Genomic DNA, 22,200 nt, shown 5'->3' with positions numbered 1-22,200 from the left:
AGAATGAATAAAAGTATATATAATGTTTTTATTCTTTATTTCAAATTTCTTTATACTTGAAGAATAACAATACTTTTCTAAATACAACATTTTTCTATCAATAATTTTAATATGGATATATTTAATTGAAAGTATAAAGTAGATCTAAAGAATTCGCGATTTGACTTTAATGGTTAACAAACGGAGTAAAATCTAGAATTAATATTGTTTTACTCACTCTTTGGCCCCCTTGCTGATCGGGATGAGATTGGGCACCGGTCGCTGGGCCCTCGGCGTGGGCGTGCCCACGCTGGAGGTGTCCGAGGAGCAGCCGCCCTTCTGCGACAGATCCGTGGGCTCCTCCTCCTCGTCGTACTTGCTCCGCTTGCCGTAGTGATGGTGATTGTGGAGCATCGGCTGCTCCTCGCCGCCGCTCATCGGCTCGTCGGCGTCCTCGACGCCGTCCAGTTCGTCGTCGACATTGTTGTTATTATACTGATCCTCCAGCTCGGCCGAATCGCTGAGGAAGTCCTCGCACATCTCGCTGGCTCCCACTTTATTCTGGCGCCTCGGCCAAATGGAGCCGGCATTGCCCACCGGCGGCACATGATGGTTCATCTCGTGCACCGTCAGCGATTGCTTGATGTCGGCGGTAAAGTCACAGGCGGCACACTTGAAGGCGCCCGCGCCGCCATGGTTCTTCATGTGCCTGTCCAGATTCCACTTGTACGGAGTGCGGAAGTCGCAGGTGACGCACTTGATCATCGGCATGCTGTGGTACTTGACGTGCTTGCTGAAGCGCGCCTTGATGTGGGTCACATAGCTGCACTTGTCGCAGCGGAAGAACTTGGTCTTGCCGTGCTCGGCCAGCTCGTGGGCCCGCAGCTGGGTGCGGTACAGGGTGGTGAACTCGCAGGCGCTGCACTTGAGCAGCCGGTTCTGCGGCTCCTCCCCGTTCGAGGGGGGCGTGGCCGAGCCACTAGTGGGCGACGGCGTGGGCGGTTCGGCGGGCGAATGGCGCTCGAAATCGCGCAGCACCTGCATTTGTCGCTCATACGCACTGGTGGCCACCAGTTCCAACTCCCGCTGCTGCTCGCGCTGCTGCTCCTCGCGCTGCCGCTGATTGAAGGCCTGGATGTCGCGCTGCAGCTTCTCCTCCTGCAGCAGCAGCTCCCGCTTCACCTGCTCCAGCGTGGGCACATCGGGCACAGCGACCGTCAGGCTCTGGCCACCCATCACGCCCACACTCTCCTCCAGCCGGCGCTTTCGTGCCTCCCTACTCATGCCTCGCTTGCCGCGCGCCTGCCCATGACCACTGGGAATGCCGTCCGTGCAGCCGTGCACCATCTTCATGTGCCGCACCAGCTTCTGGAAGTGCCGCGAGGCGTACAGGCAGAGCTTGCACTTGTTGATCACTATCTTCTCGCCGTGCACGTCGCGCAGGTGGGTGAGATGGTAGCGCGGGTTCTGCGTGAAGTACGCACAGTGGTTGCAGCTGTAGTTCCGCTTAATCTTGCACTGCGGCAGACCCTCCTCCTTGGCATCCATGCCAATGGCGGCCTGCTGTTGCTGCTGCTGCTGTTGCTGCTGCTGTTGCACGCTGTTCACAACGGCCACGGCAGCGGCTGCTTGTTGCTGCTGTTGCAGCAACTGCTGCAGGCGGAAGCGCTCCACGTGTCGCTCGAGGAGAGATGATCCCGCCTGCGAGGCGGCCGTGTTGTTGCCGCTCGAGTTGCTCGAAATGTGTCCCGTGTTGCTGCCGCCGGTGGTCTGTTGCTGGTGCCCATGTTGCTGACCCTGCTCCGTGTACAGCTGATTGCCACTGACCACGCTGCGCACGATGAGCGTGTCTCCCGAACGCTGCACCATTGACGGCAGGTCCATCTTGCCCGGCTGCTTGTCCAATTGTCCAATGGTGTCCTGGCAACTCCCTCAAGACTGGCTAGTGGTTGACTGCAAGGAGAAGGAGAAGCGTAAACCAGTTAGTTGTGGTTGCAAATAATCGCATTAAAACTAAATAACAACCCCATCACGATGAAATGTATGGCATTTTAACTCAATTTGGTAAAACAGTGTGGCGTGTGTAGCTTAATATTCATATTCATTTCAGAATATTTCAAAGAGCTGACTAAGTTGAATTAAATCTTTTAAGTTGTTTCTCTTCTAAGATATAGTCATTGCATAAAGATTTTAGTCAGTGTTTTAAGTATATTTTATTTCTATAAATCCGAAACAGTTTAAGTTATATTTACACACAAACGATATGCGCATGGTAAATTTCTGGTATTTACACGCATATCGTTTTCTCTTTCTCGGAGATCAAGTTTTTTTTTTGGTTTAAAATAAATTGAATAGTTTATTAAAACAATTTAAAAAGTTATACTTGAAAGAAAGTTAATTAATTTTTGCGTGATTTTACAAACTTCTGTAGATGACAGCTTGTACAGTTTTTCGAACCAAAAATATACTACCCATCTGTTCCGGGGTATCAAAAGAGGAAGAACAAAATCAGAGGAAATGAATCCCAAATGCGATACAAAGGCTGCCTTAAATGCAGATTTCAACACTTGGCCAACTCATTACACATACATTAACGCAAGCACACATGAATCGCCTGTGTGTGCGAGTCTCATAAATATTTCAGCGCTTTCCCCCCGAAAACACAGCATTTCCCCACCATCCTTTATCAGCAAAAGTTGGTTCAGTTTTCCCAACTTCCTTGGCAGGATATTAAAATGAAATGTTTTCTGTCCGCCGAAAAGGCGACAAAGTAGCGTAAAATCAACCGAAAGTCAGGGAAATTGGGCAGCGGAAAATGGAAAATCATTCGAGAGTTGTGACAGGAAAATGAACCCTAAGAGCCACCGCAAATCTCAGAGGTAAACGTATTGTAGTTTGTGCGTAACACAAATCCATTTTAGGGCTAATTGGAGTTGGCCAAGTTGAAAAAGGGAAATGGAGGATGAGTTCGAGTAAGGGAGCTGGAAAATTACAATGCTCCCACAAACACAATTCAAGACCCGGGATCCAAACGAAGGTCAACCTTTTTTGGGGGCCACATTTTGAGTGCCTGAGTGCCCAGGAAGCGAGCGAGAAATTCTGGGTAGCTCTACCCACTTTCCCGTACTTTCGGCTAATCCTTGGGGTGTCGTTTTTATCAAATGCAGTAATTTTGCTTTTTAAGCGTTTTTTATTACCCAACCTCATGTGTGTGTGTGTGTAAATCCCCCCACAGAAACCGCAATTGTGTTTTGGCTTAGAGAGGACCAGGGAGAAAAAAAAACAACAATTTGATGGAGCATCATTTAAGTAACATATTTAATTATAAAAAGAGATGGCACGAAAAATACATTAAAATACGCATATACGTATATTCCACATACACACATACGCATAGGCTGTGTACTCTTGACATTCAACATGTTTATTGTCGCAGAGCAACAAGCTCATCATCCTCCCAGCATCCTTCATCCCACATCCTACATCCTCATCAGCGTCAAGGCGGAACTCATTAACAGAGAGAGAGAGGCCTCCAAGTGTGGGTACGTGTGTGCCAGTGCGTTTGTGTGGGTGGTTGGGCTGTTACAGGGTTGGCAGGACAATATATGAAGGTGTTCCATGTAGCAGTCACTGCTAACGATCACTGGCCAGGACGCACTCAATGTTAATTGTCACTCGGGTTCGGCCAGGTGAACGTTAATTGGTGCACTTATTTCTCGAAATAATTCACTTTGACTGAGGATTCCCTAGAGAATACTACCCCATGGAAATAAATTGGTTTCGTAATTTAGTTAAATAATTATTTTATAACCGAATTAAATTAAATTAATGTTTGTATTTTTAATTATTGTTAACGAATTAAGCATTTTATTTGTCTTTTAAATCAAGTCTTGTAAAAGCTAAAACTAATAATTGTTCATTGTAACTTGAAGTTAAATAAAAGTAAAGGAGATATCAAACTATAAATACAAATTTTAATATTATTTTAACATGAAATTTAAAATTACTTCATGTTTGCTTTTGAAAATATTTATGAATATACTTTTTATAAACAAAATATTTATTTTAAATTAACAAATTTTATGTTTTGCTTTACAAAAGGAATTAAATTTTTTTTGCCACATAAAAATAAAATCCAATACTAAATTTATTTTATTGATTAACTACGGCTTAATGTCATTTGCCCTATAAACTTTCGTTGTAGTCACGCTTTTTGAGTAGCCCTCGTCCTGGACAGGATCGCCTTATCCTTATGCATTGTTGACACCGCGCTTATTACGGAAGGCGAATGAGAAAATTGCGTCGACGAGCTGCTTCCTGCTTATTTGCCTTTGTTTACGTTTTGTTTTTGTTATTTTTGATGTTTTCTTTTTTTTCACTCAGTTTTGTTGGGATGTTGTTTTTGTTGTTCTTGGCCAAGTAAATACGCCAACACACACACACACATACCCACACCGGCACACAGACAGGCACACAACCTGCTTATGCGGCAACACGTTTTGCTTTGAAATTTTAATTTCTCACGCGACGACGCCAAAAAGTATGCTACAAAGGATAAGGCAAGGATGTGGTGGGGGCGGGGTGGGAAGGCGGAGGCGGGGGCACGCACTTGGTGGGCGTGGGCCCTAGCTGTTGCCATTGTTTGTTCTTGTTATTGTTGTTGTTTTTCTTGCTGCTGTTGCAGCCTACGCGGACTTAATTAATCTTGCTGTGGGCTTAGTCCGTTGTCCTGGCAATCCTCAGTTATCCTGGTTATCCCTTTCCCACTCTTTTACTCCTTTTACTCCTTTTACCCCCCTTATCCCCAATTTTGACGCTCTAAGACTTCTTTTCTTCCGTTTCGGTCTGTTTCTGTTCTGTTTTTTGGTGATAATGAGGCGACAGTGAAACGCCTTTTTTTCCGCGGCTGCATTAAAAACTGTTGAGCGTTGGCGGTTTGATTGATGGTTCCCAGACCCTTGGAGCTTTTTAGCTTTTTGTCATTTCAATTAAAAACCAGCCTGTTTAAGGGTTTCTATGTTATTTAATTATTTAAAGAGAATATATATTTGATCTATTTTAACCATTTCAAGTCTTCGTTCCCTTTTTTAATGCATACTTTTAAACACCTTGGTAATCATTTCTGTGCCATTGCTCAATATTGATTTTAAAATTAAAATGAAAAACAATTTCTCTTATTTTTCCTTTTTTCAGTCTGGTAAAATGTTGCATAATTTGGTCATTTCAGCGACTTAAATGTCTCGACAGTTTGGTTTGAATTCTCGCAGCTTAATTGGCACTGCAATCGTTAAGGTTCTGTGGACCAAGTGGCATTCGGGTTGCCAATTTCCTTGTTTGGTCATTTGCTTGCGGACCTGAGGGAAGGGGGGCAAGCCGGAAAGGGAAGTGGAGCGACAGGAAACGGGAGAACGGAAGCTGTGTTGTTGCTACAAATTAACTGCAAACTGCAGTGGAGTAAATAAGAAATGTGCCAGAGGGAAAAAGTCTGCTGGAATGCCCGACAAAATGTTTATTCATCATCAATTTGTTTATTCGATGGCAACTAACGCTGCCTTCGATGCTCTTCATGTTGGCCATTTCATTTTAATTTCATGATCCTTTCGAGAGGAAGTTATCGCCTTGTTTACGGCAGTGCGAATTGCGTTTGCGAATGTAATAACAACTCGTCGTAAAAGGACGACAAAACAACTGCGAGTAAAGGCAAAGTTAATAATTAACATCGTTCTGGAAATCTCCTCCTTAAACACAATTCGCCTCTTTAAAATTGGAATTCAAATTGCCTACACTTAAGTTTTTCTGAACAAGTTAGCCGGATTTTGCCACTTCCCTTTTGCGCTAAATAAAGTTGGGCGGCGGGCTAAAAGTTTTTGCCGGTCTTGGTCTGGGTGTTATTACTTAAAGATTCTGTTGCTAAAACTAAAACGTCAAGGCAGTCAAAACTTTTAGAAAACAGTCCGCCCACCCTCCACTCCACTGCATCCTTAAGGATCAAGGATCAGGGATTGGGGGCCTTCGCATTTATATTGCCTTCACATAAATCTCAACAGACGTCAAAGTTTATTTCGCATTTTTGAAATTAAATAAAGATTTGTCACGTAGAAATCCATTTGCTGAAAGTCACCCACACATATTGAGCTGTCCCTAACACACACACACGCTCACTGATGAGACAGCATAAAGTAGAACTGTATTTCCTTATTTCCTGTCTCTTTCTTCTTTGTATTTTCCTAGACAAATACCAAGGTCGAAAACTTTGTCTGTTGTGATTTTGAAGTTTGAAATCGCGCCAAGCTTTTAATTTTTCTTTGGCATTTCCGTTTTCTTCTTTATATTTTGGTCGCGAAAAAAAGTTAACCGGAAGTGGGCAGCGTTTGCACTTCCGTTTTTGATTAAAGTTGAGTGGCCGGAATCTGTTGGCGGCATCTAAGCTGAATACTAATAAAAGCTTCTACTAAAAGTCCGCTTTTTTCGTTGGCATTTTTTCTCATTCGGGATTTAATACGGGTGTTGGTACGAGCATATGTTGGCATATGTTGACAGTCACCTGCTGTGCCCTCTGGCCACGAATGTGTGAATATATTTCCATAGTCCCCCTCCATTTAGTAAAACCACCCACAAGTCACCCTATTCCTGTTCCCTTCATACATAAACATGACGCGAAGTTTTCAGTTTCTTTCACTTGACACTCATACGCCATGTTGTCCATCCGCAGCTCAGACTTTTTCAGCTTTATATGTATACTCCTCACCTAATTAGCAAATACGATTTTGTGGGTGGAAAAATATATAGAACAAAATCAAAATAAAAGCAAACATATGCTTCGACAGCTCTGGTTTTGGTTTGGTTTGCATTGCAAACTTTGCAACAATTCCAAAAAAAAAGAAAAACTTAAAAAAAATCACACAAAAAAATAAGTGCGGAAAGGAAAAACCACAAGGTGGGAAAAATAACAAGGAGATATCCATGAACCCGCGCGCATGCAAATTAACAGGCAGCAAAAAATGGCAGGACAACGTTGCTAATGCGTCCCGTTTGCATTGTCTGCACTCACACAAATAAACTAGAAACACACACACACACTTACTTGATTCGTCTGTCGTCGGTTTTAACAGCAAGATTTTCTTTTGTTTAACCGAACTAACGAAAAAAACCAAATTCTCTCCCTCTCTCTCTCTCTCTCTTTCCTGTTTCTGTCTCTCTTTTTTTGCCAATTTTTTAGCCGTCACACAACGAATCGCTCTAGCGGTCCAACAACAACTGAAGAAGTAACCGCCGTGGTTGGTTTTTCATTGGGAAACTGCTGTGAAAAGGATGCTGCTGTTGGTGCTGCTTCAACTTCGGCTGCTGTTGGTTAGTTGGTCTCTCTTCATCTGCAGAGGACTCGAAATTTCGCATGTAAGACTGTTAAAGGATGGCTAACAGTTGGCTTTCGGCAAAGAGAGACCTTAAGAGACATGTTAAGAGATGTCTCTCTTTGAGAATGTAAGACAACAGAAAAACAAAGGATGTTAGCAGAGACTGTTAATTTAAAATGTGTCTGATGAGTAATTTTTTTGGGACTTAAAGATCCTGTAAAATAAATGCTTAAATATTTTAATAATATTTTAAATTATAAGGCCATTTATAATATTAAATAAATGCATTTTAAATTTAATTAAACTTCTTTTATTTTTGAGTCCTAGTTAATTTCTTAATTGCAATCACAAAATATTAATTCCATAATGAGCTCAAAAATCTTTTCCCTATATGAATTTCTAAATCAACAACTTGTTTTCCCGTCTATCAATTTTACAAATGAAACCAATCCTTGTATTACCACAAACCTGTTAAAAGGCCAGGCAACTTCTCCATTTACACCATTTTAATTTGTCGCAAATCCGAGTGACATTTTACCGCACTTAATTTGTTAACCAGGCAGAAGAACGAGATCCACTTGAAAAGAAAAGCAGGGACGGACGAAAAGAAAAGCCATCGGGGGAAAATAATGTGGAAATCAAGCGCACTTCAGCCGGGCGGCAGTTGTCGAGAGGCTAAGCCGAAACCGTAAAATGAGACGAGCTGCGATGCGGGTTTTAAGTTTGGGTTCGGTTTTTTGGGATGGCTTCGTTTTGCTCCTTGAGTACCAAGGGCTGGGGGATTTTGCCGTGTCCTTTTTCAAGGCAATCAACACAAATGCTACTTAAAAATTTATTTGTGACACGCACGAGACGCAGACACAAAGGGAGCGGGTGAAAGCGGGTAAAAGCGGAAAGAGAATCCAACTGAAGGCGTTGCAAAGCACAAACACTTAACACGCACACTGTGGCAGACACTTACACACACGCACATCCGCAGACACAGACACATGAGGCGCCGACAAAAAAGGACAATCAACATTTTAACACTTTTAAGGCAAAGGATTCAACGAGGAGGAGGAAAAGGGGGTAGCTGTTCAGTTGAGAAATGTGTTGCGGTCATGCATTTTTATACGTTCTGCACCGCAAAATATTAGAATTTTAAAGGGTTTCATTCAAACTGTGAATTTCAAGCCTTTAAATGAGCTCTACAATTCTATTTAAAAGTTTACCCATTTTTTGTTTTTATTTCAAGCTTAGTTACTTAATAAAACATAGTTTCTTTTGAGCCCACGCTCATTAATATTTCTCTCTGTGCATACCAAAAGCGGAAGGAGAGGTCAGACATGCAAGCCCGGAAGGACAGGAAGCATCCATGGCCAGCATCAGGACATGGTCACTTGACATTTAAGCCTGCCATTGAGACGGGTCCTGCATGGTTTTGCCATAGGCTGGTGATAAATGTGGGACACTTTTGTACATTCAGTTAATTCCTGAGCCTGGGATGGCATTTATGAACAGGACGGATGGATACCGGAGCAGCCAAAGTGTCTAGCGCAAATATTGACCAGGAGAAGGAGGACAGAAGGAAGGTAAACTGCAGTTCTGGTTCCGGCTCAAATCTTTTAAGCAACTTTTCTGTAAACTTTTCTAATCAAACACTCGGCCACGGAAGCGCTGACGAGTGTGTTCCGGATATGTGGTAAGAAGTGTGCTAGTCCACGTCTAGCCAAAGCCGAAAACTCGACTTGTTTGTTTGCCTGTTGCCCCGTTGGAGTTGCACATGCATCCTGCATCCTGCATCCTGCAGCCCCCTCTTCCCATCGAGGTAAATGAAGCAGCTCAATTTCGCCCACAGAGAGAGGAGAAAGTTGCTTGAGTGCCGCATGCGGAGCTCCAAGCTTTCCCATCTGCAATCCTATGGGCACACAGAAACCTCCTCCATCCATGTCGATGTGGTTGGAAAATGTGTTGCTTGGTCAGTGAATGTGTCGGAAAGGGGGAAATGGGAAAGGGAGCAGAGCATCCTGCCAAGGAGGTGTAATGAAGCCGCACAAATGCACACAACATTGTTCAGGGCTTTTTGCAGTAATCAAAAAGAGGGAAATCGAAAAATAATTTGTTGCAGTTTGTTTGCTTGATCCGAGACCGACATGGGGAAAATTAAAGAAGAGTTACGAAAGTGCTGGAAAGGTTCAACATTTGTATCGAATTTCAATTGGCAATGAGCAAGCGAATGAAATTTGTTCATTGAGTAAAATAAAATACAGCAAAGTTCGATTTTGGGGGAATTAATTAAATGGTTAAGTACTTAAACTATAAATGAGAAAATTGATTTTTGAGAAACGAGATTAATGTAATAATTTTGTTTCATGGGCCATAAATTATAGCTTTTTTCTGTATAAACAGAAATCAAGCTTGTAAAACAAAAATATTCGCCATAAATAAAACCTTTAGGGCAAGGCCAACTCATCACCATCAATAAGTCAATAACTTTGCTATTCCTTTTTATAAATCACAGCTGCCTGCTGTCAACGATTGAATTGCCAATATATCATTTTTATTTCATAGCCTATTTTTTAGGGATTTCTGTTCGCTATTCTGTATGCTGTAGGCATCTTCATGGGTTTTACAAGTAAATTCGATTGGTTCTCACGGGGGAAAACCATACACGTGTATTTTATTTTATACAGGTGGGCGTGTGCTGTGGGGTGTGGTTAGAAGTAAGGAGGCAGGATGCACGCACTCGCCTCAAAGTTGCTGCAAGTTGCAGTCAAAGCCTCAGCCGCAACCAAGAGCGGTACTTCATCAAACGAACAACTTGCCGCAAGGTAACACACCCGGTCACACACACTCACCTGCAAACGGATATGCTCGAAATAGTAGGAATTTTCTTTATATTTTAATTGAAAATATAAAATGAAATTTAATGAAGGTTTTTTGAGAATTTAAGATTTTTTACCTACTATTATCTAATATATTGGTCTTTTCACTATTTAAGAACCGTATAAATTTCTTTTATAAAACGTGCTATTTCTTGTTCCGCTGCTGTATATATATACCCATATAGTTAGGAACTTTTTGCTTTGGTTGCAGCCAGCAACTCGGAGCTCGCCACTTGTAGACACGTGCACAGTTATAAAAGCATATAAAATTTCCTATTTAACTTCCGGCATGTTTCAACACACACACAAAGCACACAGAAGCATACACATAGGGATATCCGTATATAGAGTCAGGTCTGACATGGTAAGTCTAAAGAAAACATATCCGTGACAAAGTAAACCACCTCCAGGTGCAAGCAACAATAATAATACTTTTAGTAGTTGATTTTTTTCTTTCACTTTCCCCGCTTTTCTGCCATGGTTTTTTCCGAGTTTTTCCTTTTTCCCATTTTTTTTAACAGACTTGCAACTGAGTTTCGGCTTTGACAAGATGGTAGCGGCACTAAGCGGACGACAAGAAATTGAATTCGGCTGCAGGTGGCAGGCAACACACCTCTGTCGCCCCACCTGCCCCGGTTTTTCCATCCAGCTTTGCAGGATGTGTGACAGGCTTTTGAGTTGAGTTTTTGCGGCACCTTGACAGCCGCAGGATTTAGCGGTCCCCAGTCGGGACTTTAATATTTAATAAGCTGACTTCGGTCTAGGTAAGTTCAGTGCTGAGCCAAGCTAAAATTCGCCAAAGGATCTAACAAGAAAAAGAAGAAAACCATCAGCAGCAGCCAAAGCTGTCTTCAAATATGCAAAAGAGGCGTGGCGGAAAGGCAACCTGGCCGAGAGACGGTGACATGGCCAATGAATTGGGGGAAAAACAAGACCAAGGCCAGATGAAAATTATGCAGTGGCGTGGCAGATTGCAAAAGGTTTTATTCTGTGGCCCAAAGTAGTGAGCAAGTTGGTCTGTTTACTTAGGATAATCCAGGAATAAGTAATAATCTTTAGTAATGTCGGAATTTTAAATTACATTTAAATAATATTTTAGTCCCGATTAAATATTTATATATTTCCTTAAAATAAAGAGACTAAAGGATAACTCTTTTTATTTTGTAACGAATAATATGAAAACTTCTAAATAGTTTAGTTTTAGCGAAATCATTCGGTTCACCCCTCACTGAACTAGCGAGCACTTCATGATTTCATTAGCTTCTTACGAGTATCGCCACTACTCCCGACTTTAATCATCAACTTTGCTGTCTTGCTATTTAACACATCCCCTCTAATTATTCACTTCGTCACATATTATCACGTAATGCCTGCCAAGTTTCCATGTTTGTTGGCCCGCAGAGTTCATGGCAGCGCATATTTTAGCGCACACACGACTCGCCTTCAAGGACTCGACTTTTGGGTTCTGTAGTTCGTTCCATCTTGGTCTTTGGTCTTTGGGTCTTTTGTCTGGGACTTTGTTAGGCACGTCCGATGCTGTCGCCCACGCTTTATTTGCACGTTTTTGGTGTTCTTGGACGGGCAGGCAAGTTTATTGTTTGTTGTCGGCACATTAATCATAATTTAACGATTAGCGCAAGTTTTGTTTATTAAATATTCTTCGAGCCAGTTGGGAGTAGAGAGTGGTCAAAATTTATGGCGCGACGGCGACGCCGATGCCACGCGTCGATAAGCCGCAAAACTCTCATAAATTGCAATTATTTCACAAAAAAAGCAAAACAATTTATGCATCGTTTTTGCTTTGGCACAAATTTATGGCTCACACTTTAATTATGTCGCAAGCGCAGGGCGCGACGAAAGTATTTGCATACTTCGGAAAACAGATTGCACTTCGCCACAGACTCAAAGCGGGCCATTTCATCAATTTTTTAATAAACGAGGACGGAAGCTAACTTCGGCAAGCCGAAGTTTTAATACCCTTGCAGATTTTACGAATTAAAACTTGACTAGACTAGCAACATGAATTAATAAACAACAAAATATTTTATAATTAAAAAAAATAAAATTTTTAAATTTTTCACCCTATTGTTCCTATGGGAGCTATAGGATATAGACGCCCGATCGGCACGCGGGTTTACCCTAATGAAGGTACGCACAAAAAAATACGATTTGGAAAGTTTCATGGGAATAGCTTATATTTTGCGCGAAATATCCTGAAAAACGTCAAATTTTGACCGATTTCACCCTATTGTTCCTATGGGAGCTATAAGATATAGACGTCCGATCGGCACGCGCTTTTACCCTGATCAAGGTACGCACAAAAAAATAAGATTTGGAAAGATTCATGTCAATAGCTCTTACACTGAGCGAAATATCTTCATTTTGTGAAAGCTATATCCGATTGTTCCTATGGGAGCTATAGGATATAGACGTCCGATCGGGTCGGCTTTCAAACTTGATCTGCGTACACATGTTTTAGGACGACTCTGAAAGTTTCAAGGCGCTAGCTTTTAAACTGAGCTCGCAAACGGTATTGAAACAGACATACAGACGGACAGACGGACAGACGGACAGACGGTCAGACGGACAGACGGACAGACGGACAGACGGACATGGCTATATCGACTCCCCTATTGATCCTGATCAAGAATATATATACTTTATGGGGTCGGAAACGTCTCCTTCACTGCGTTACAAACTTCTGACCAAAATTATAATACCCTCTGCAAGGGTATAAAAATGTCGGTCCTTAAATTCCCCAAATGTGGCATGTGGTATTTCCCACTCTCATTTTTTTAGCTGTCATGTCCTTAGTACAGTGAAGCAAAGGACCTCCCCCTAGTTTTCACCCATTCCACTGGCATTCCAGCTTGGTTTATTTTTATTTTGGTTTGGTCTTTGATCAACGTTTTTTCGGGGTCGCTTGGGTTGTCTGAAAATGTCAGAGTCATTTTCATTCTGAAGTAGATTCTTTAAAAGGAAAAAAAGGGTAACAGTGGGAATCTAAATAAGGCTTGCTTAAGGTTTTGTTGCTGGTGATTTTTTTATACGTTTAAAAATATAAAATAATATTGTTTTTAAGTGTGTGAAAAACAGAAAATGAAATATTATATTCTTATTAAATGATACAAACTAATCATTTCTAAATTTTTAATATATAGCTGAGAACTCTCTTGATCAACTGATGACATATTTAAAACGATGAGCAGCCCGCTCTTATCCCAGGTTTGAAGAGAAATATTCAAAGAGAGAGGAAGAGATATTTTTGCGCAAGAGATAAAAAAAAGAAAATGCAAATTTCAATGGCTTTGTGTTGTGAGATATTTAGCATTTGGCATTGGTTTCATTTGTTCCAGCCAGGGATAGAGGAGCGATAGAGGCAGATAAGCAGGGGGGTGTTTTAAAGGCTGAGACTCCGACACCTCGGCAAAAGCTATCTAAAGCTATCTGCCGGCTAAGGTCAGCCACTTGGGCCTGTACGAAACTAATTGATAATCAAACAATTGTCCACAGCACACACACTCGCCTGTTTATCTGCCTGCAATCGCTAATTAGTTGCATTGTCCGAGGCGAGGTCAACGCTGCGTATGCGCAATGTGCAAATATGGCCACATGGAGAAGTGGAATATGGCGCACAGAAAATACGGTTCACACACTCACACCGCATCGCAATGAGAGAACGAACGCACAAGTTCAAGTTTATCACGCATACGCCCCGGTGCCGAATAATCGAAAAGAGCGCACCGAAAGAACAATTCTAATTGTAATTCTAATTTATTGATGCCAGTCAATGCCATGGCATGCCTATAAATGTAACTCAAACAATTTTCTGTATCTGTAGGTGGCCGTGACAGCGACTGTTGTTGCTTTGGCTGCGTTTTAGCAATTTGCAATTGGTTCAAGATCAGCAGCAAAAAAAGTGTTTTGGCTCTGCAGCAGCATTGCGTGCAGGGTGGGGGCAAATGGCATGGGTGGATTGAAAGGGGGGTTGAGCCAAAGTCTGGCCTTGTGACAATTGATTTTCGCAGCCACAAAGAGCCACGACGACAACAACGATAATAAAAGCAACATCAAGAGTGAACCACTTTGGCATCCACTTTTGTGGTTAAAGCTTGAATCATAATTTATTCTTAACTGCGGAGGCCTGAATCGCTTTGGAAAATAACAATAATATTAATGATACAAAATAAAAACAGTAAGTAAATCAAGCACTTGAAATACTCTCTTGGGGAGCCAAAGAATAAATTTAATTTCTGAGGAAGGTAAATATTCTAAATCAATCATATTTCATTCTTCAAAATATTTTAAAATCTTGCACTAAAATTTTGAGTAGGAATAGGAAACCTGCTTGTTACATACACTTTAATTAAAACGTTTGAATAATAATTAAAAGGCTCCTTAATTGTACTTCTTTTGAGAAGGGTATCGAAAAAGCATGTCAATGTTCCAGTTATTATCAGAAGCGACTTCTTGAGTCATTTGAGTCGCAGTTTGGCATTGCGGTTGCCGGTGGAGCAGCAGCAGCAGCGGCAAAATCAGCAACAGCAACTACTGATGATGAGTGCACAATCGAGTTGCTCAATGCTATCTCATCGCACTCTGTCTCCTTGCACGCTGTGCAGCCATCTCTCTCTGGCAGCGTGTTGCTATCTCAGTTGCTGCAGTTTTCAGGGTCTCTGGTGCATCTAAATAAACAGAGTCCGTATAGTATAAATAAATTCTGCTTTAGTGTGTTATGGTCTGGCACTCGATGACTTTGAGAACTGTTTGCTGAATGACAGAGCGGCGCTTGCTTGTTGACAATGGTCGAACCTATATAGATTATGGGAACAATATCTGAAATTACTTCATAGAAGGCCCACCGATCTAACACTTGCGCCTCAAGTGCCATTCACTGGAAAGTGTTCGACTTGCCAAGGCATCTATAGCCGAACCTCTACACGTAGGCTCTCTATATGCCTGATAAAGTGGGCGGTGGCAGCTACGTACATCAATTTTCATTTACTTATGAAAATTAATAGCATTTCGCTTAACTTGCGCTCGAGTTTTCCCAGCCAGGAGCAGATTGAGCGGCCTTAAAAGGGGTGTGGATGGTTGGGGGGTGGCTTCTGTGCGTGGCTAGCCATTAATCAGTGAGAGAATGTTGCCACAAACAAAATTAAATTGCTGCCTGCAGCTGATGGAAAACCCCTGTCCTTTCACCCGCCCACTTTTCCCCGCCTGCATTTCCTTTATTTATTGCCACTTTAATGCGAAAATTTTACTTTTTTAATTTTCCGCTCTTGGCTTGACAATTTCATTAAAATATTATTAATTACTATGTCTCCCAATTAATATAATTTTACTCAGTATCGAGTTTCATCCATAAATATACAATTTGATTGGTTTTTTGCAAATGGCAGCGAATTGAAATGGAAATATGAAACATAAAGCTGTAAAAGAGAAAAATGTGAAAGGATTTCCATGAGGCAGGTAAAACAAAAAACATTTCGAGCGGAATTTTTGTTGAGGCCAATTAACGTATTGCGTGTGAATAAAAAATTGGGAACACATTGAATATATCGCAGGAAACAAGGACTAACAGCTTTATTTAATAGATGGCTTTCGTCAAAAATGAGACACAAATTTAATTGAGCGAATTTATTATGTGATAATACTTTTGTGGAAATTGCATTATGGATATTTTGTACTTATATTTTAATAAAATATTTGTTATAAAAATTTATTTATATTAGAAATGGTAAATCTATTTCTACATTAATTACAATAAATCTAGTGTTACTTTTTTAAAATTATAGGGATGAAGAAAAATATAAGAAATTGCGGAGCTAAAAAACATAAAAGCCCTGAACAAGCCTTAAATACGTTCAAGTTACGTAACGCTTCCCACTTTTTTATGGATCAAACCCACCGAATTGCAACCAACATGTTGCAAGTCTGTGCACTTTTTACTGACGATCTGATCTCCTCATGATCGCCACCGAGCCAGATGGTTGTTGTTGCCGCCGCTGTCGTTGGCCAATGTCAATCAAACACATGTGTGCGCGAACTTGACTTTCAATGCAAAGCGCACAAGGCGAAAGCTGCGCTGCTCTGCCGCCGTCGACTGTGATCGCCGATGCACTGCAGCAGCAACCTTGACCCGGTTCTTGAAACTGCAACAGCAACTGCAGCAGCAGCAGCAGCAAACATCGGTCGACACTTGTGCAACATTGAGAGAGGCTGACAAACAGGTTTGGCTTTATGCCGGCAACCGCAGCGTGACGAATGCAGATGAAGGAGGGAAGGAGGGGCACCGCGCACCGGCTTTGCTTTTTCGGTTTTGGAACCGCGCGCATGCGCAAAATTCGCAATGCGTCAACACGCATTTATTTACTGACTAGTTTCTTATGTGCACAGAAAAAAAGGTTTTAAATATGTTCGCTTTACGCTCCGTCCATAATAAATATTTTTTATTAGTTAGGGAATTTATTAGCCCTGATAAGGTAATAAATGCTACAAAAATTTAATTGAATTTCGCGAAACAAGCACCCCAATAAACATTTTATTATGTTATTATAATATTTTTAGAGGTCTTTTAGATATTACCTTAAATCTATAAACTATCTATATTTTTTTGAGAAATAAAATGCTACATTTTTGGAATTCTAATTAAACTGTTTTAAAATAATAGTAAATTTATTATTTTTATTTGTTACTAAAAAGCATTTTTCCATGCATTCTCAAGCACTTTAATTTTCACTTTTTGTTTATTATTGATGTCTTAATGTGGCAATTGGCGATGGTCAACTGGAATTGAAATTGAAGCGGCGACTTACCCACGATGTCCACCGTTCGGCATTGAAAAGCAAAAAAGCTGCGATGCGAGCGAGTGAGATAGAGAGGGGTTAGAGGGAGACAGCGGCTGTGGCCTGACGTCAGCCAGTTGTCATCGTTTTTATTGCAGTTGTTGTAAGGAGAAGGTCGAGGTTAATTAAGTTGTCTTCGCCAGTGGCAACCTTGTTTGTAGTTGCAGTCTTGACATTTTGGCTTGAGTAAGTCACAGCCCCCCTCCCCCTTGGAGTCACCCAATTTGCGTGTAATTCATTATTAATTGTGTCATCTCCTTGCGCTTTACCTTTACTTCCCCTCACACTTTCTGGCTCCTTTTTAGCGGTTAATTGCTCTGCAATTTGATTAAAATTAAACTGCATTTGCGGTTCTTCGCCTGCCAGTTGCTTTAAGAGCAAATTCCCTCTCGATTTTCCTGATTTTCCCCATTTCCACTTCTGTCACGTTGCTGGCAGCATATTTTCTTATTAAATTCCAGCTGGCAAACGTGAGCGAGTGAGCTGGCCTCCTCCCCCTCTGGTTGCTCCTCTGAGCGACAGCCGTGCAAATTTAGTTGCAAATTGGTAAAGCGAGTGCAGTTGAAAGGCGACAAGTTGTTGCAGAAGGTTTCCTCATGCACACGTGTGCACAAAAGAAATCAATGCCATTACAAAAAAGAAAAAAAAACTGGTTAACTGCCAGTTAAGAACGACTTTAAAATACCCAGCATTTATCGTATTTCGAAAAAACAGACAAGAATTTGATGGAGTTAATAAGGTCACGGGTAAATTATAAATAAAAAAGTATAATTTTTCTAATATTTGTTCTTTTTTATTTTATATACTTTCTTTCTTTTTTTATATGCCCAAAAGAAAAGTGTGGGTATATAAAAGTAAGCACCTTTCTAGAGTAACGTGAGCCAAGCTACTGAGGACTACAAACCGTCACACTTGGCTAACAGAGAAAAACCAACAATGATGCCAATTCACAATGGAAATTGTCATGGGAAGCAAAAAGAATATATAGCAGAGGTTTTAAATAAATCAAAAGGACAAATAATTTAATCGTATAAGCTTAAGTATAAACAGTCTCTAAATATAAATTAAACACTATTAAAAATCCTAATTTATTAAAATTTAATTTTCTAACCTTTATCGCAAATAAATGTTCTCTAACCAACAATTTTCGTGGACTCTTTGCTTAATTATTTGATCAAAGTGACCACCGGCGAAAAGGAAAACCAAAAAATGCCACAAAGTGTGCAACAAGTTAGCATCCATCCCACCCTTGAAAAAACCCCAAAATAGCAAAAGGGAAATCCCGCAAGAAAAAAAACAAACAAACTTTTCCTGCTATTTGCTTAATTAAATGCGCAACGTGAGGGGAGAGGGCGGGTGGGTCATCAGATAGTACGCAAAGCTCAAAATAATCAACGAAAAATTCCCGAGGACGGGAACGAGAACAGATAAGTAAGAGTGTATTTGATTACAAAGCATTAATAAAAAGCGTCAGCCGGGGAAAGGTAAAAAAGCATTGGAGGTAAAAAAAACCGTGGAAAGCCACGCCAAAGAAAAGTCCTTTTGCAAACAGCCGCAGCCACAGCGGAAAAAGCCGCAAAAGGGAAAGGTGCAAAAGGCGGCGAGCAAAGTGGCAGGAATCAAGAAATAATATGGCGCAAAAAAGTTAGAGTAAAAAAATATTAGCTACATTATACAAATTCAAAACTGGAAAGAAATATTCTATTGTTTTTAATTTTTTAGGTCTTCAGTTTAGATTTTATTAATTGAAATAAAATCAAACAATTTTAATTATATTTACTTGTATAGAAATACTCTTATAAATGGATTATTTATTAAAGCAAAATTTGGGATCATAAATACCATTTTTTAAGTTTTAGTTTTAGAAGTTTTTAGTTTAAGAAATTTTCTAAACATGATTCTTTATGCCACTAAATTGGTCTGAGCTATGCTTCATATATTTATAAAGTTTATAAGTTGTTTTATATCTCTTTGCTTCAAAAGCAAGTTAAGAAAGTATTTTTGAAAAGTGTAAGAACAGCAATATTTGTGAGAACACCAACAGCATCTGCAGGTAAATCATTAAGGCTCCAACTGCGGGTCGGACTAAGCTGTAATTAATGAGCGAATGGAACATCGTTGAGCCAGGCGCCGAGCAAATTAACTTGAACTGGATGCCGTGGTGACCGAGGGGGATGGAGAGGGAATGGCGGTGGGTTGGCTTGGAGTCGAAGGTCGGGGGTTCAAGTGCAATTAAAGCAACGCCGCATTTTGTCTTGTAATCATCTAACTTTTTCCCTCCCCTTTTTTTATTGCTGACGCGAGTAAGGAAAGCGAAACCGCAGGAAAAGTGAATACGGAATAGAGGAAAATATCTCTGGTCTAGGATAAGTCCACTTGCGAAGTCTTCTTAAGTTTCAAGGTATTCATGGGAGGATTTGTTGATGCTGGTTTGATTGGTTGAGCTTAGCCAATCATTTTATTCAAGTTGAGATGAAATATAATTGGAAATAAATTTGATTTGTAGTGGTAGAATGTTAAAGGGAATAACAAAGATTTGGCAATCGGCTTCTTGGGGAGATTTTTGATTATACACCAAGAAGAAGACTTCCAAATAAAAACACACACGAATGGTCTTAATTAAATCTTATTACCTTGCCCATATCAGAGTTTAATTAATGCATACATGAATAGCCTTAAGCCATCTAATTCGATTCCCGGAATGGTTTATTATACCGCTTCGGTGAATCGCAATTAATCTGAAGAGAAAATCGATTAGAGGGCTTCCTAAGGTTTCAATATTGCTTCAGGTCCTATCCCGATCTTGGTTTCATATTGAAGCTAATCTTACTTTTGATTTCACCATTTTCCATTCGTGGCAAGCCCTTCCCCACCTCGTGACCTTAACTTTCCACATCCTTATTAAGCTGTCTTTGAGTCTTTTGTTGGGGAAGCCTCAAAGTTTTCACGCCCCCATCCCCGGTTAATTATTAAGTAGGATACACAAATTTATGGTGAATAGCAAGTCGGAGGTAACGTAGCCCCGGGCCACGCCACCCGCCCCTTGTCGAGTGTTTGTTGTGTGCGTTGAGGTGTAAACGTGCGGATTAAGTGTCTCAGTGTCTGCTCTCGGCCTAGAAGATGTATATCAATGGGCTTTCAGGGGGATGTGGAAAATCCTCCCACCTTTTTTCCAGCCTCTTCTTTAACCTCACCAAATTTCCGCTTCGCCCTTAACTTTCCTAATTTTTGTTGCTGTTATTTTGGTTTTCCTTTTCCTCAAGGTGAGCATTGAAAAATTGATGAGATTTTGTTTGCTTTGGTTTTGAAGCTAAAGTTTGTCGACACTTGAACTTTTCCATCCTGCTGCTGGAGAGGATTTTGAAAAGGAATTTCCGCACAAAAGGCAACGAGAGGAGAGGAGAATAGAAAAAGAGTTTTCTTTTTAGATAGTTCAATTGGCGTAGAAAAAGCCAAACAGAAAAAGGGCAGGCCAAAAGGGAAAGCTGAAAAAAAAACTGTCATAAGAAATGTGACTGGGTTGTAGAACTTATATACAGTTATGGTCACAATAATAGATCATAAAAATAGAATTAGGAAAAGTGTCCTTTTAAAATTTAAATGAATCCTTTCCAACAAAATTTTAAAATATATGTATGTTGATTCTTAAAATCATGCAAAAATAGACTTCTTTTAAGATAATTTCATCTTGTGAAAGGCTACTTCTTAGCTATTATTTGTACCGCAGTTGTACAGGCTCACATTCATTTATTCATTCATATTCATGTTGGGCTCCATGCTCAAAAAAAATAAAGAAAAACGCCGGACATGAATTTATAACGAGTCTGCCTAAGCCATATTGATTGAGGCAGGGAAATAAAGCGACAGACACTGAGAAAGGGAATGAATAAAGGGGAAATGGACGAGGCGGACTGCGACAGAGTTGACTGAGCACTTGGAAATTGCCAGCATTTCTCCAACATTTCTCCCGGGCGCAGCAAAGTATGCAAGGAAAAGGAAATAAAGGAAAGTCGCATGCAGGAAATCAAACTTCACTTTTGATTGAGTTTCGTTTGGAACTCGCTTTATGGCCATAAGCCGATTTGCGGTCCCTTGGCGGTTTTGTTTTCCTCCCAGCTGCTTTTCATGGGTTTTAATTGAATTTTTTAAACCAGCGCTTGACTTGACGTAACCGAATTTGAACTGAAGTTATTCAACGGGTTAAGGGGACATTTCTCATGCCAAGGATATTTCTATATAACGGCGCACACACAAATGAATATCAATGAACTGTCATAAAGCAGCATCCGGTGCGAGCGAGAGAGCAACTGCCAGTGACAAGACTGACACGTGGGCAAACATTTAAGCACCCAACAACAACAGATGCAGGCGGAGGCAAGCACACACAGACACAACAAGCTCATACACACACTGGCAATGCGGCACAGACACACAAATTTCACACTTGACAAGGGCTCATGGGCGTGGAAAATTTACAAGAAAGAAAAGGGGATTTTTTATAAGGAAATTGCTTAAAAATATTTAAGAAAACCTAAAAAATATATTCAATAATATTTAAGTAAGAAATAGTTGTCTTGAAAGTTAAAATATGTTATTAGTTTATGCATTTCAGAACATCTACTAAAGAAAATTCACAATAAATAAAAAGCTTTAGATATATTGTGGATCATATGGGAGTCATTAAAATGTATACCAGTTTAAGAAATTTGGAAAAACAAATCTTAAAGAAAGTCTTCTCAAAGCAAAAACACAAAGAGTCACTCAACCAAGGTGTCACATAAAACTTTCACAGCTTTTCGCCCTGAAAGGGTCAACTAAACTCTCCCCAGAGAGACCTTTCGACCCCCTTGGCTACGCCTTTCTTTTGGGTTCATATGACGAGCACGCTCGGGTCACTTTCGCCCTGCCAATGACATGTGATTTCAACTAATGACAGCTTTTCGGGGCGTTTGTCATCGCAACAACAACAGAAACTCGAAGCCCAAACCAGATTCCGACCCATGACAGGCCAAGAGACAGACAGACAATAACAAGCTTAAAATTTAATGAAATTTTCATGTGCTGGCCAGAATTTCTTTTTGAGCCCATAATAATCCAATGTGTGTGCCGGCCTGTAACACATGGCGTATGATTAATGCGACCGAGTAGACAGAG

At 40.7% G+C, this 22,200-nt stretch overlaps 1 protein-coding gene across 7 annotated transcripts in view; it reads right to left on the bottom strand.

The window, feature by feature from the left end:
* LOC108067941 (zinc finger protein 236) overlaps positions 1 to 22,200 on the bottom strand; it is a 66,597-nt gene that overhangs the window by 9,850 nt on the left and 34,547 nt on the right. For all 7 annotated transcript variants that reach the window (XM_070218078.1, XM_070218092.1, XM_044394796.2 and 4 more), the window contains exon 3: positions 218 to 1,932. In XM_070218078.1, coding sequence (XP_070074179.1) covers positions 218 to 1,863 — 1,646 coding nt within the window. In that variant the 5' untranslated portion in view covers positions 1,864 to 1,932. The remainder of the gene's footprint in view (positions 1 to 217; positions 1,933 to 22,200) is intronic.

This window comes from Drosophila takahashii, chromosome 2L (assembly GCF_030179915.1).
Source record: "Drosophila takahashii strain IR98-3 E-12201 chromosome 2L, DtakHiC1v2, whole genome shotgun sequence".
Lineage (NCBI taxonomy): Eukaryota > Metazoa > Arthropoda > Insecta > Diptera > Drosophilidae > Drosophila > Drosophila takahashii.
This window is presented reverse-complemented; position numbering and strand designations above follow the sequence as displayed.